General features: G+C 41.2%; 1 protein-coding gene across 4 annotated transcripts in view; it reads left to right on the top strand.

Moving 5' to 3' along the window:
• Positions 1-388: 388 nt before the first annotated feature.
• Positions 389-15,206, top strand: part of bnc2 (basonuclin zinc finger protein 2) — a 169,862-nt gene continuing 155,044 nt past the window's right edge. The window contains exon 1 of one of the 4 annotated variants that reach the window (XM_082537192.1): positions 389-1,112. In XM_082537192.1, coding sequence (XP_082393318.1) covers positions 1,110-1,112 — 3 coding nt within the window. In that variant the 5' untranslated portion in view covers positions 389-1,109. The remainder of the gene's footprint in view (positions 1,113-15,206) is intronic. The other 3 variants (XM_082537189.1, XM_082537185.1, XM_082537187.1) reach the window with 3 other exon arrangements.

Raw genomic sequence — 15,206 nt, 5'->3', positions numbered from 1 at the left:
GTCACATCCCTGCTGAAGGCAACAACGGAAACTATTTCAAACTGCTTCAAACACGCGTGCGCGCGCACAAGCGCAGGGTCGCACGTGTGTTTGCCTTAGAGAACAGAAAGTAAAAAAGTAAAAAAGGGCGAAGATTTCTTGTTATAACATGAAATTCTGTGTCCGACGCTAAAGAGCTGATACAGCATTCAAAATCACTTTCTTTTTTCCCCTTTTTTTTTGTTTAATGCATTGCTCCTTCAGCCTGATCTGAAGAACTCCCCCTTTTGACAGTACTGTTAAAAATCGGCAGTATTATTTAGACTAGAACATTATATATTATCTAAATGCACACGAAGAAAAAGAAATATCATTGAATCACTGCTGCTTCTCAAATATTGAAAGCTTTTAATACGCCTCTCTGACGATTTCTTATCTTGGGGCTAAGGGTTTTTGGCACATTTTTCTTGCACGACGAAGCGAATCCTCATGCTGGCACAACATTGTAAATCAACTCATGAGGCACAAAAGCTCCGTGGACCCGCAGTCACTTGGGTTACAGTCACACACGGCGTGTGAAACACTGATCTGAATTCACCCAACACAACAGAGCAGCCCTGACCGTCCGAGCTCTCCGCTGTGCTGACTCTGCAGAAGGAAATCACCGGGGAAGTGTAGGAAGCTTTTCTTTTTTTTTCTCTTTTTTTCATCAAGGTAGGGCAAGCAGTTACAACTCGGCTTCTGGCTGACAGTGATCCCTGCAGTTTCCTTGATTACTTCAGTTTACGGTTTGAGGGAAAGGAGAGGCGACAGAGTGTCGTGGTCGCGCGTTCCTCTCCGTGAGACCGACCCGTACCCAAACGACGCGCGTTTTTCTCTCAAGTCGGGACGCTTTCAATCTTGGGATGAAAAAGCGAGCGCTCGTTTCCCCGTGTTACTCCTAGAAGTGTCAAGAAAAAAACATCGTTGCTGAGTCTGAAAAGAAACCCGAGCGTGAATCGCAAGATATACATCGGACTGGATTGAAGAGGAGAAAGTTCCCCACTTGAGGGCGAAATCAGACTTTATTGAGGACGCCAACTTTGAAAAGTGCCAGGAGCCCCGGGGTCTGTCAGATACAACATGCAGCAATGGTAAATATGATTTTTCTGCGTGTACTTTCTGAAGTTTTTCAGATGGCACATCGGTGTGACAAATCACGGGAGCTGTAACTTTTTATTAACTTGTTTGCTGGTCAGACGAGAGAAGAAAAAAAAAGTTTTGCTGAAGTCATATATTTCCCCCTGTTTGCTTTGCTTCATATGACGTATTTGCTAGATTTGTCAGTAAAACTAATAGAAAAAAATGTATTAACCTTGTTTAGATAAATTTTTCTTTACCTTTTCCTCGTCTGTGAGTCTTACAAAATCACCAACTGTTGCGTTTCTGAGCCTTTCAAATCCTGAAGAAAAAACGGGGCTTAAAAAGTAAGTTAACAAAATCTAACCTCACTTGTTATTATTTAAAGCTTTTGCCTGAAAGTGTTTCATAATTCTCTGCTCCTGCGAGACAAATTAAAAACTTTTAGGTGGCGTCTGACAGGAAAAATCCAGGCGCTGTAAATTGTATAACTGTTAAAGTGTTTACATGATATTTATGTATAAGCCACTTTGATACCAGTTGGTATTGAGGCCTTGATTGGAGTGGAGTTCAGTGCAATTTCTTCATACATCAAGGACACACAGGGGCTCATAAAAACGGTGTGTGTTGTTTTAGATCAACGTGGACACACTTGATTGTACCTCAGCTGGGTCTAAAATTTGGAAAGTAAATTTTCTTAGGCCTCATAAAAACCCTCTTCTGAAAATCCTGCTTCAATTTTTCTGCACAATTCCTTCTCCTTTAAGGAACAAACATGTTTTCCTGTGCTATGTCAACGCAGCCAAAACCTTTAGGTAATTTTAAGAGTTTGTAAAGTGTGTGTGTGTGTTTTAAAATTTTTTTTTTTTGCCAAATACACTAGTTCATCCCCACTGTTTATGTGCCCCTGTGTTACAGTTCACCCATAAAAACAAACTCATTGAAACACAAGCAGACGGCCAGCTTGAATTTCAAAGTCAGCTTAAGACACTTCAGTTTGGACATATCTGAACGCTTCAAAAGACGAGGAGAGGAAAAGAGAGAGAGAGAGTGTGTGAGGGGTAGAAAACGAGAAACAATGAGGGTGACTGAGATGAATGTTCCCACTTAAAAGTACCTTCACACTTTCGTCAGTGAGATGTGTGCGAGATTAATGCCTAACAGTATTTTGGCCTGGTATGAGTGTGCGTGTGTGTCAAGGATGTTTCATGAGCTGGTGCTGCTACTACAGTGAAGAATGCCAATTTACATTCCTGCAGTGTCATTTCATTACTTTTATCTCCGTGCTGCTGTCTCTCAGCCAGACCGAGTGGGGATCTGTTCAATTTCACATTTCCTTTACCACATAAGTTGCAGATGTTAAAATGCTGCTAATGATTTTCATCATGTTCGAAATGCTTCTGTCTTGTGCTTTTTGTGTCGGATAATTATGACTTTTTCAGAACTGCGTGAAAGCCACCGTGAAACAAATCAGCTTAGCAAATAAAATGCATATTTTGAATGAAACAATTAAAAAAAAATAGTACATTTATAAGACAAAAATCCTCAAAAATTATTAGAGAAAAACACCGTCGTACATGTCCTTTAATATGCAGGAAACAGACTCCCTTCTGCACCAGCCTGTACTTCTGCTGCGTGAGGTTAAAGAAAAAGTTAAAGTTGTCAAAGGATCTGCAGCTAGGTCGTGATTCCTCTGGGTCTGTGAGAATCAGAGAGGGGAGAGCGTGTGTGTGTGTGGGGTGGGTGCCACTGGTTAGTCGGTTCAATAATCTGCTGGACAGGTAGGCCTGTGACGCCCCCCCTTAGAGAGGCTGCTAATGAAGAGAAAGGCTGCTCAGTGGTGCTCTGCTCTGACCCCACCAACCCTCCCTGTCCCCCCTGCTGGCTTCCTCTGATTACTCCTCACAACGAGAACACCCCACACCCCCACCCCTCCACACCAACTCCATCCTCACTGTTTCCCCCCGGCTTTCTTACTTTCTAACTCCCTGCCTCCTCACTTAATAAGAATGAGTGCTAAGTGCATAAAGACTCTGCTGATAACCCACTCGGTGCATTTATGCATTTGCTGCTGTCTCCTATTTATGCAGCTGCTTATGCCTATATTTCAATTGATGAATTTACAGAGATAATCACTGCTTGACCATAATTTCCCAAAATATTTTTCTGTACAATTTTAGTAATGAGGCCGCGTTTGAAAGTACAGCGCTTAACCTCAGAGAGGCACAAGTGAAGGGGAATATGTGTAAGTGCGGATCAGGAAGAAAAACCAACAGCATTTATTTTAGATGAAAGGAAATATGCACTTTCACTCATGCTAACAGGTAAAGATATTCAGCAAATCTGAGAGAGAGAGAGCACTTTTTCCATCTTCTCCCACGAGTGTTTCTGCGATGCTTCAGCAGCGTCAAAGCTGGATTGTTGCACTGTTCTTATTCATTCAGAGGTGGGTCACTGGTACCGATATGGCGCTGCTACTCTCCATCCATTCCCATCAACGATAATCTCCTGAGTGACTGATAGTGTGTCTTGGCAGTGACAGCAAAGGTAATATTTTGAAAGGGGGGGGGGGGGTCACATGCATAGGGATGCCTTAAGATGGAAATCTTTAAACAAGACACCAGAACCTAAGCTGTGAGCTTTGGCGACTAAAACAGAGACACAGTGAAATGTTGAAACAAATTGGATCGCAGGGCTCCTAATTTAATAAAGAACACAGCGTGAGACATACTTGATTTAAAACAATATACATATGCGAGACGTAATTCCATTTTTCGTACCCCAGCACACACAAAGCAAGGAACCGAATCTTCACACACTTACCTTTGTGAAAACATTATGAAATTTGGTCTGTGTTCATGTGATTCCTAACTTTAAAAAAAAAGGAGACATAAATAGCAAAAGGTAATGAGTAGGGTGAACAGCTGTTATGACACGAGCATTTAAGATGTGTTTAGTCTCACACTATCACGCAGATTGATAGCTGTAAGAGTTTCAGTCTGCTCAATTATGGTATTGTCTCTGCGGTGACAAAACGGATCACATTTGGAAATGGCAAGTTAATCAGATTAAAATTGGCCTCCCATCTACAAAGCGCAACCTGATACCTGTACTTCTATGCATTCATTTTTTTAATGCCCTTTTTTTGTTTTCTACAGGCTTCATTTCGAATGTTAAATGTTAAAACGTCTTATGTGCGATAATGTAAGGAAACAGGAAGAACTGGGGAATACTCGTGTGCTAAAACATGAAGACACTGAGTGCTTGTGGAAGCTTCTCACTCACTCTGTCTTTATTTGTGATAGGACACATTTGGCACAGCGACCCTAATACATTTTCCTGCCCTCTGAGGCGCAGTCATAACTCTTAGGTTTTCAGATGTAATTTGAGGTGGCCTTAATTGATTCTGTCCAGAACTAATTACCAGCGACTGAGTAAAATAAACACCTCAGTGTCACTTGGTGGCAACTGTCCAATCGGTAGGGAAATTACTTTTCACTTGTAATCCATACGTTCTTCAGTGGGGCTGGGATATAATTCGTGTCGACGCTATAGAAATAGCAGAGACGCTGGACCTGTGTAACGAACAGGAGTATAGTTGTAACCAAATGGCTCAGTTGGGAGGTATAGGGTTATGTGGTATAATTTATATTTTATAGCTCCCTTCTGCACTGACTGCACTCCAGAATAAAGTTGTTCGATTTTGTTCCATGAACAGGGAGTGAGAAAATCTGGGATTTCACTTGCGATGGAAATTCCAGACGCCGCTTTGTTCCTCGGTTCCTTCTTGTATTTTTTATTTTCCTGTTGAGTCTCATTTCTTGCTTTCAGATAAAAAGACGACAAACTGCTGCTGCGAATAAGTGAGTGTTCCTTTGAATGACTGCGTGCGTTTTTTTTTCTGGGTGTGTGCATGAGTGGCCTTTGCCCGAGTGACTCAAAAAGGGATGGAAAGATCTCCTCAGGCCATACAGAGTGATTTGATTAGAAGAGAATAATTTGCCCTAAAGGTGTCTTTTCTCTTCCCTCCAAAAAAGCTGGTGGAAGAAATCTGATATGACAAGATAAGTGGTGGCTCATGAAAAATTCCTGAGGACTGAGACGTAGCATGTTGACTTTGGAATTATTGCCGTGAGTGTCTAGTTCTTTTTCTAGTAACTGTGCCTGACAATGTTTTTTTTTTTTTTTACCTGAATAGCCTTTGAAATGATTCCTCTGGTTCTCAATCCAGAATTCTTTCATTTAAAATCTGTTTATGTACTGACTGAAGGATGGACAAAGTAAACTCCACAATTCATTCCAGGCATTTTCTTCTTCAGACTTCTTTACACCAGAGCAATCTTTATTGGTCAGCTACTGTTATTCCTTCCTGTGAATGGCATTTATCATTGTTTTAAAATAGCGGGCTTGGACAGGCTAAAGACATGCTCCAGTGTATATGCAGCAACTCCTTTGCTGGGCTGCAGCCTTATTTAAAGTTTTGACTGATGTTTTTTTCTAATTGCACAATATTCCAGATCGTGTACCAACTTCATGTTCAGTTTTTGCTCTAAAAAGGAGAACTTGTGCCTTTGGGTTTCTTTTTGTTGCCTGTTACTATATCAAGTGGACTTGGGACCTCTCCGTGTCTATATGCTGAATTCATTGCACCCCTTTACCCTGTCATGCAGACTGTGATGTGATCACGTCATGTTTTTTGGAGTCCATCCATGGACTTAGATGGGATGAAGTGGGCCTAACTGGTCAGCAGCAATACATTTTAAAAATTATTTTGTAATGAAAAATTTATATGATTTTATATGAAAAGCAGATCATATGCCAGATTATGATTGTCCACATTATAAGGTCTTTGGTGTGATGCGGTGTTTTAGAAATGGAACAACAGCATGTAACATTTATTTCTCAGGGCACAGTCCTCCTTCTGCTGTTTTCAGGATTTAGTCACAGTTGTGTTTTCCCTACTGGCTAGCTCGCTAGCCGGGCTGCTATTGTGGTATCCCTCAGTATTATTTAGCTGCTTCTCTAGAGAGAAACTGGCAATCTCAGTCCACTTCTCTAGAGATCTAAGCAGAACCTGCAGCAGGTGGAAAATTGGTTCACGTGGTGCTACACCAACCTCACAGCTGAATCCAAGACAGTGATATTGGAGTTTCTTGGAAAGATGACAGACTCATTGTAGAGGCAGCTCATTTTACTGTGCCATTATTTTTTTTAATTTATTTTGTTGTTTCAAAGTACTTGGCCAGTGTTGTTTAACAATTTATTTAAGCAGAGTAAAACATCCTCACTCATTTTTTTGCCATTATGCTCATTACGACACGAGTCCTTGTTGACAGATTATATCTTGTGATCGTTCAGTGTGCACCAGTGACAGCCTGAAACTTGTCACCACGTGTCTCACTAAATTTATAACCGTGTAAATCCTGGACACTATCATCACTCTTATAGTGAGCATCAGGAAGTATCAATGAGTAAACAAATACATACCAGCACGTTTGATTTTACTGGATGCAACGTTACCATATACAGTTTAAAATATGATTTCAGAGACTTAACAGGATTGTAACATTTTGCTGATGTTATATTAGCGCTGCAGCAGTGTATTTATAGTGAAAACTGTTGTTGCAACAAGATGCTTCAGGGTTGGGTGTTCTCCCAGTTATACTTTGGCGTGACTCATAAAGAAGCCGTTTTCTTTGTGTAAGAGCGATACAGTCATTAATTACAATTTCCATTTAACTCAAAGCGAGAAATCCTGTATCTAAAAAGCTCATAGGCCTTTCTTCTGGGATCTTATCTACCTAGTAATAGTAATAGTAATATGCATTTTGTTTTATGGAAGTACTTTGTTGCCTTTTCCATAAAAACATTATTGCAACAGTCAGCTGTGTATCCTACATCTGGATGTTGTTTAGTTCTCATATTAGTGAGATAAAAAAAAAATAGATAACTTAAGTGTGTGTGTGTGTGTGTGTGTATGTTTCTGTCGGTGTGTATTAACTAGTGTGTAAATCCATATATTCTGGGCCAAAGGGAGCCGTAATCACCTTGATTTTTCGAGACTTTAGTTCTGGCAGGCTTTTTTTCTGACAATGATTCTCACTTGAATATATTGATAATATTTCAGACACACTGGTAACCTTGTAGGCTGAATGTATAATCTAGCTTCTATTAGCAAGCCTTAATGCAGAGTTTGGACTCTTTAGCCTTGAATATAATTCTATGTCTTTGATTTTGGATAAAAATCAGCAAAGGATGTCGGTGCATTGTATATGTGTTCAATTACGTTTTGAATGCTTTTATGAATTTATGTGTGTGCAATTTATGAATGTGTGCATGTTTGAAAGACACTTTTCCTCTCAGCGGCAAGGTGATTATTACTGAACCCATAACCTCTGACCCTAATGAAAGAGAAATTTGAATCCAAAACAAAGCCACATCAAAGAGTGCACATTTTAACCCAAACAGTTCTCTTTTCTTAGTAATAACTTATATATGCTTACAGTGTAGTGTTTACAGTGTGACAACAGAAAATTATCTATTTAAAAGTCATTTGTGTTGACTTTTTGAAGGCAAAAGAATATTATGTGCTGGTGGGAGATGGAATTGTTACGGATAAAATACGCGTGTAATTGTAGATAGATAGATAGATAGCGATATAAGCTAGCTAATTAACTTATATACCTATATTTAACAATTATACATTATACTTTAGGGCTGAATAGTTAATCGAATTTGAATGTCAGTCAAAATTTTAGCTCCCCGCGATCGAGCCATATTGAAAATGCATGCCCTGCCTATAGAATGCAAAGCAAAAATAAATCAAGCACTCCCCAATTAAGTGCCTGACCACATGCCTGCATGCACCAATCACAGCTGTTCCCTGCACCTCACAGCGGCAAGTTTTGCACAACTAGTCTGGATGAGCAACACAACATAAAAAGACAGATATAAAACAAGAAAGCAAATATCTGGGACAGGACAAGGTGAAGAGCTTGTCACTGGACGTGGATCATCAGTCATTCTTTAGAAATACTTCAGATTCAGCTCATGGGATGTTAACAAAGAGAAAACCGTGCTGAAAATAATCTTGGCCATAATTGTGCACCCCAACTGTACCTCCTACAGACTTGTCAAGGTAGTGATTAGTTTGTACTGTCTTTTAATCTTGTGATTTGGGAGGAAAGAATATTTATTTTGATGCTATACATTAAATATTTAACTCTGTATGAGTATTTCAATTTCTGTCACAATCTTTTAGGGTTCATTGTCTAAGCTGTAGCCCTTTGAGCTGAGCGCGCTTTGCAACGCATCACCAAAAACCTGGATGACATGTTAGAAGTCCTACTGTGTGATTGTTGGTGACAAAAGTGCTATTTATGGTGATAATCATAGTAATTAAGCGGTCTCAGGATGATAGGATTTTGTGTGTTTGTTTGTCTTAGTTCACTTTTCCTGTTTGAGGGAAACTTAACACTCATTAACTGTGTGTGAAGGGCACATCTGTATGTGTTTCTGCCTGCATGTACAGTCTATGATTGTGTGTGTGTGTGTTTTCACATGTGTTTGTGGCTGTGGGTGTTTTTGGAGTGGAGGAGAAATGTGCTGACAGGTAGTGTGTCAGGAGGGGGACAGTGGCGCTTTTGAGACAGATACAAGAGACGAGTCTCAGGGAGAGGGAGAGAGAAAGAGGGCCTCTTTCATGTGACTCTGCATTCCACCAAGGCACAGGCAGGGAGAGGCACAAGACGAGACATGCGTCCCCCCTCGTCACTCCCTCTGCCTCTTCCCCACCACACCCGCTCTCCCATCCACTCCTCCCCATCCAGCCTCCATCCCTCCCTTCAGCCAGCGACCTTAACATTTATCAAAGAACCCCATGCTGGAATTCCTCTTCAGCATCTGTGTCTTGGTGGGAGAGGCACAGACACACACACACACACACACGCATACACGGCACAGAGTCACATAAAAGTGCACATGCACTGTCGCAAACCAATCTGTTTTGAATATTGCAAAACTGTGGAGGGGCCGTCCTTGTTCCTTACTAAGGAGGCCGCCCTCGAGACAATGTCACACTGAGACATGGACACATGCTTGCATACACATTCTCTCCTCCTTCTTGTTTCTTTATTGTACCTCCTGTCACTTTGTCCTATTCATTTAACCTTTCATTAGAGCCAGCTGACAGCCCTGTGTGTGTCTGCACAGCTTCAGGAACAATGCCAAAGCCCCACTGTCACAGTTATTAGATTCCTCTGGCCCCCTTTTACCCTGGCAACTCAATATTAAGAGAGGAAGGGTGAATGAGGGAAGGCAGGGTAAGGGAGAACAAGGGGGAAAGGGAGAAATATGGGGTGCGTGGTTGACACTGCTGCCCAACTCCTATGGTGAAGGGTCCTCTTGACTTGTCAAGGACATGTGCCACATGTTGATAGTAGACTGGTCTCCAGCAGAACAGGGAAGGGAATGTTAGCTACAATGCAGAGCAGGGAGACGCCGGAGAAGGAGAGGACACTCGTCTTGTGCTGTGGCAAGCAGCACCCTGGAGGAGTTGGACTGAAAACACAAACAGTTTGTGGAGGAATTCTGTTTTTAATGGGCAAGCAGGAGGGGCAGTCTGGTCCCCAAGGAAGGACAGACCAGTGCCCTCCCCCATTCCCTTCCTTCTCCTGTCTGTCGCCCTGTCTCCCTCACTCTCCTCCTCGGTTCCTCTCTACCCTCACTTTTCTGCTCTTTGCACACTAAGTAATTTAAAGAGAATGTGTGTTTGAGTAATAAATTATCTATCAACAATAATTTGTGTCATTTCATCTGAGAGGAAGTAAGAGGAATATGCATCAGCTTGAGAATTCACACTTTATACATCTATCTATTGTATTCAAAATGGCACAATTTTCTGTTATTTTAACAAAACACATTCAGGTTGTACTTGTATGTAAATGGTAAATAAAATCATTCTTAGATAGCGCTTTTCTGCTCTCTCTGAGCACTCAAAGCGCTTTGCACAACTTACCTGATTCACCCAATCACACCCAGTCGCACAAGCACTTTTTTCTATGCTCTTTCTATGTAAGTGCTTTATATCTAACACTGAAACACACTCATACTCCGATGGACGTATCTGAGCAACTTGGGGTTAGTAACTTGTCCAAGGACATTTGGCATGCAGACTGGAGCAGACGGGGATTGAATCACCGCCTGAGCTACTGCCACCCCAGTGGTCTGCAAAGTGAGAACATTTTGGTGGATGGATACATGGTCAGTGACCTCCCTGCAGCTAGGAAAACTTGGTGGTTCCCTAGTGATTTCCTTTAATTCTTTCTTATTTGGCGAGTGATTTCAGTAAGTTGCAGTGACCAACTGACCAACCAGAGGCTTAGTGTGCAACACACCCCCTTTGACAAGGTGGGAGGCAACCTGTCCCCAAACAATTGCAGTCTCGGGCTGGTTGGAGAAACTAATTGTTGAAGGTTTGCAAATTATTTATACATTATATACATTTTATAAATCCACCAACACACTGCAGTCAATCTGAGTCAGTCTGCTCCAGTGAACTTATCTGCCATAAGCCTTTTTTGCATAGAGAACAGTTGGTTGCCAACTGGCTATATTCTGGTTATATTCCTATGCAAAAGCAAGACGGCTGAGCGCCTATGCCATTTTACCATTTTATCACCAAAGCAACTTTGAATAACGCAACTGACTATGACCTGGAGACCTGGTTGATGTCTTTGAAGCAGCCATTTCAAAAGCAACAACATTGCAATTCCAAACAGTTCATAGTTTGTCTCCAGTGTGTTTGTTACTGTAAGCTTCAAACAAAGGTCCTTTAACAAAGTGTTTATTTTAACCAGAGCTATGGTCTTTTCCAAGTTTAAAAAGGTGTTTCTGGCCCAATGAAAGAACACAGTATAAGCCACTGTGTGGATTTCTTTTGTGGCCAATGGGAAACATAACAGTAAAAAAGTATCATGGAGATGTGAGGAAATACATTATTTACTTTATTTGAAATGACAAAATATATATTAGAGCAGCGGTCCCCAACCTTTTTTGCGCCGCGGACCGGTTTATGCCCGACAATATTTTCACGGACCGGCCTTTAAGGTGTCGCGGATAAATACAACAAAACTAGTACCGGTACCGAAAAAAAGAAAATTTATTCATAACACACGTGAAAAGACCCAGGAAAACCGAGTAAACGATAAAAACGATAACAAAATAACGCTGAAAACCAATAAAAACCCTGAAAACTATACATTTCACACCTGAGCCTCAACTCTCGCGGCCCGGTACCAAACGACTCACGGACCGGTCCGAGGCCCGGGGGTTGGGGACCGCTGTATTAAAGCATTAATGCCAAGATTTTGTTAAATTATTTTAACCAATGAAAATGAAATGAAATATATTTCCTTTAAAGTACATTTTCTGCTTCAGTTTAGTTGCACATCCCTGCAGTTACTCAGACACAGGGTTGGAATAGAACAAATTCATCAGATTTCCAGTCTGCTGTAATTTTTTATTTAGCCAAGTTCAGGTAACACTGTAAAATCTCCATTCTCAAGGCTATTAAATCCACAAATTCTTTGGGCCGCATAGGTTCATATGAATTTTATAAAATATCGAACCAAACTAAACTTTACGCAAAATGCACGAAGGCATGCTCTGTTCACTGTGCACTCCAGACGCACTCAGGAAACACTTCTGAATCTGCTGCGAGGGAAGCTGTGAAGCATCTCTAGTAACACCCGGTGCACTTCAGCAAAGCTCAGTAAAGCTGTGTTTAGGTCAGTCCAGCGCAGTCAGCAGTGGGCAGTGATGCTTCTTCAGTAATACATTAGCTAAAATGGATCAGGGCCTGGTGTAGTGTGCTAAGGCATTGGTCGCTCTCGTAGGGGGGGCGATGAATTGCTCACGTGTCATTGGAGAGTGAGCAAGTACGCCCATGTGCACCCACCCACACACACACTGACACACAAGCACATTTTCCCCGACCCTAAAGGAAGAAAGAGGGACACCAATGGCACAACAGCCTGAACCCTGACCATCGGGCAGCAGTCTTGATGAAGCCCATCTCTCACTTCTGTCACTCAATTGCTCCTATTCCTCCTCCCCCCCGAGGCCGCCACTCGCTCTGTGTGACTGACTCTTTATTTATTTCTTTACCCTCATCTCGTCACTTAGTTAGAGTAGCGACCAGCAGTCTGTCTCTCTTCTGTCCTCTCTGTCATCCTTCTTTTTTTCCAGCCTCTCCCTCCGCCTGGAGGCTGTCGATCCACCTGTCTGCTCCACATCTCTCTAATTCTCTGACTGGACTCTCTCTTTCCTCTCTCAGGGCTGTAATTGATGGTGGTGTTATTGTGTCCAGTTCTCCAGCCTTAAAGCTGTTCCTCCAGGTCAGCACTACCTCACCATTTAAAACACCCCGTGAATTCACGGTCGACAGCGAGGAACTTTTTTTGAAAGCGCTGAAGCCAGGGATCCCAATTTGCTTTGGCTGTTTTAAGCAATCAAAGTGTGCCTGATGGGATTTTAAGCTGTTCTTCAAATTCAAAACAATCTTGACATCTGCGCTTGAACTCTATTCTGTCATTTTGAATTAGGGACAATATTTCCTTGGAACTTCATGTTCCTTCTCAAGAGAAGTGTTTGCCCTTGGCCGCGATAGAAATGCACTCAGTGGCTTTGACTGTGGTCTTTGTTTGGTGGTCCTTTCTTGTAGCACATTTCAGCTGAGTTTTAAACTATTTTTCAAAGGATGTGAGGTGGGAAGAAGTTTTCAAAGTATCCCGGAGAAAAAAAATACTTTACCTGTTCAGAAGTTTTATTTCTAATTCTTCATTATTTTCATACTTGTCCTCTCTAAAGTGATCAAGGTCCTCATACATTCAATTCACTTGCACTTTTTTTTCAGTGAAACTATCTCAACATTGTGGTTATTGAAAAATTTGTAAGGTTAAGGAGTGACTATACCTGCAGTATGTGCATTTTCCTACTGCAGGTATATATATAAATGTATACATACTCTAAGGTCTTTCTTTGCCTTTTTCTGTCTCACTTTGTCTGCTTCTCTGTCTTTCTCTCTTGCACTCTAGGCTCCAGTCCCTCCTCAGCATGAACCTTGTATTTATTACCCTCTAAGTAATCACTTTGCTTTCTCTTTTGATAGACTGTTATTGCTCTAACTAGCTGAGGTCCCTATAGGTATTTGGAGGCTTTCCAGTTTTATTAGACAAAGGCCTCATTATTCAAGGCCAGCATTAAGACTACCATTAGATCCATTTGCCCCCTAGTCACATGTATCCAGTTGCAGCCAATTCATATTATAGCCCCTGCACACTTAGTATTTACAGCACAAACATACCCATTCCCTCTTGTCAAAGTTAAATATAGACAGTATTCAAAAAGCAACCTTGCCACTATGAGAAGTAGCTGTGAAGTTGTCTCTGCTTGTCTCCTCCTTACGGTTTTTGCACACATAATGTGGTCAATATCGATGTCCAGTAAAAGTTACTGTGCACATTTCTTCAAAGAGAGAGCCCCCCCCCATAGAAAGCCAAGAGTATTGCATATAGAATGGTATTATTGTTGTTATCCATCATCCATCCATCCATTTGCTTCTTCTCCAAGGGTCTAAGGGTCGCAATATTGATGGAGCACTAGAAATAATGGCATGTGTAACAGTTGCTTTTGAACTATTTCAAGTCACCCAAGATCTCTGCATCATGGTTCACATTTGTTTTACTTTTGTTTTCTATCACATAGCCACCTTTGACTGACTCCTTTTCTTCTTGTGTTCCTTTCTTTGCTCTTACTTAAGTAAGGGCACTAAGCTGTGCTTAGTTTTTCTAAGGCAACGAGTTTGTTCTGGGAACTAATTAGATTTTACATTTTAGGGTCTTTTGTAGGGTTACACAGTTGCTTTGTTTGATCCATTGTCCACCATTTTGATGAAAGCTATAGAGACATATCCTCCTCCTTTTTTGTTTTCAGGGTCGAGCCTTCTTTTCCCCAGAAAATGTGCATGTAGAAAGCCATTATTCTATAACCATTACATCCAAACTTCCTTCATAATCATCAGTTAAAGCACACAAGCTGCCCATTGCCTGTTACAATCTCAAGGCAGGCATTTCCTACAGCAGCCTTGACCAACATTCAATGGCTTTCATTACAAGGAGATGCCGTTAAATTAAATGGAGCTCTACTGGCTGGTCACAGTGTCTTTTAGACTACAAACATTAATATAAGATGTGTTTACCCCACTTTTCAACACGAAGATGTTGGCTATAGACTATAAGAAATTCCAGACCTGCATTGAGCATTTAGTAAGACTTCACTTTTCAAGGAGAAGCCATCATAAGACCAGGTGTCCCTGATATTTCTTGATTACATGAAAATGATTGGAAATAGCAGCAGTTTGACTGCACCCAAGCATGTTAAGTGTCTGCGTAACACCAGAACGCTTAAAAACCCAGATTCATGTAAGACTCTGATTCTTCACTTGTTTGAACAAATTCATAAAAGCAGGTATTTGTCATAGCAGTATGTTGACAGAATAGAAAAAGGTGGATATTAGCTGTGATGGCGTAATGCAGTACTGTGTCAGTGTGTAGTGTGCACATATTTTGTGCTACTGTATGGCATCTTCAAAAAAGGTGATCTTGACCTGGAAAGACAAAATCTAAGGTTTACTGCACTAATAACAACTTGCTACTAACTCGTGGCTCAGTCACACTGGAGTGAAAATATGACATAAAAAGCAGTAGTTGCCCCTTGATATCAGCGAATATTTTCACATTTGGTGGGGATTTCAAGTTGTTGCAGAGCCCAACTGGCAACCATCCTCAGGCTCTGGCTATCATAGGTTTGCACCAGTCGTCCAGTGGCTGTCAAACTTTGAGCAAGCAATGATGGTCTGAATTGATTGTAGTCACTTTTGGAAAAATTGACAAAGATTTGCAAATTATTTCCATTAAATGTACAAACGCAAACAGATTTCAAACATTTTGCAATTAATTTGAGTCAGTCTACACTGATTAATGCAACTCGTCTGTGATGCGTCTCCGCAGCAGGTGACTTGACTCAGCTGGTTATATTCTGGTTATATT

This window comes from Aulonocara stuartgranti (assembly GCF_965226115.1).
Source record: "Aulonocara stuartgranti genome assembly, chromosome: 6".
NCBI classification, from domain to species: Eukaryota; Metazoa; Chordata; class Actinopteri; order Cichliformes; family Cichlidae; genus Aulonocara; species Aulonocara stuartgranti.
Note: the sequence above shows the minus strand (reverse complement) of the source record. Positions and strands in the feature narration are given on the sequence as shown.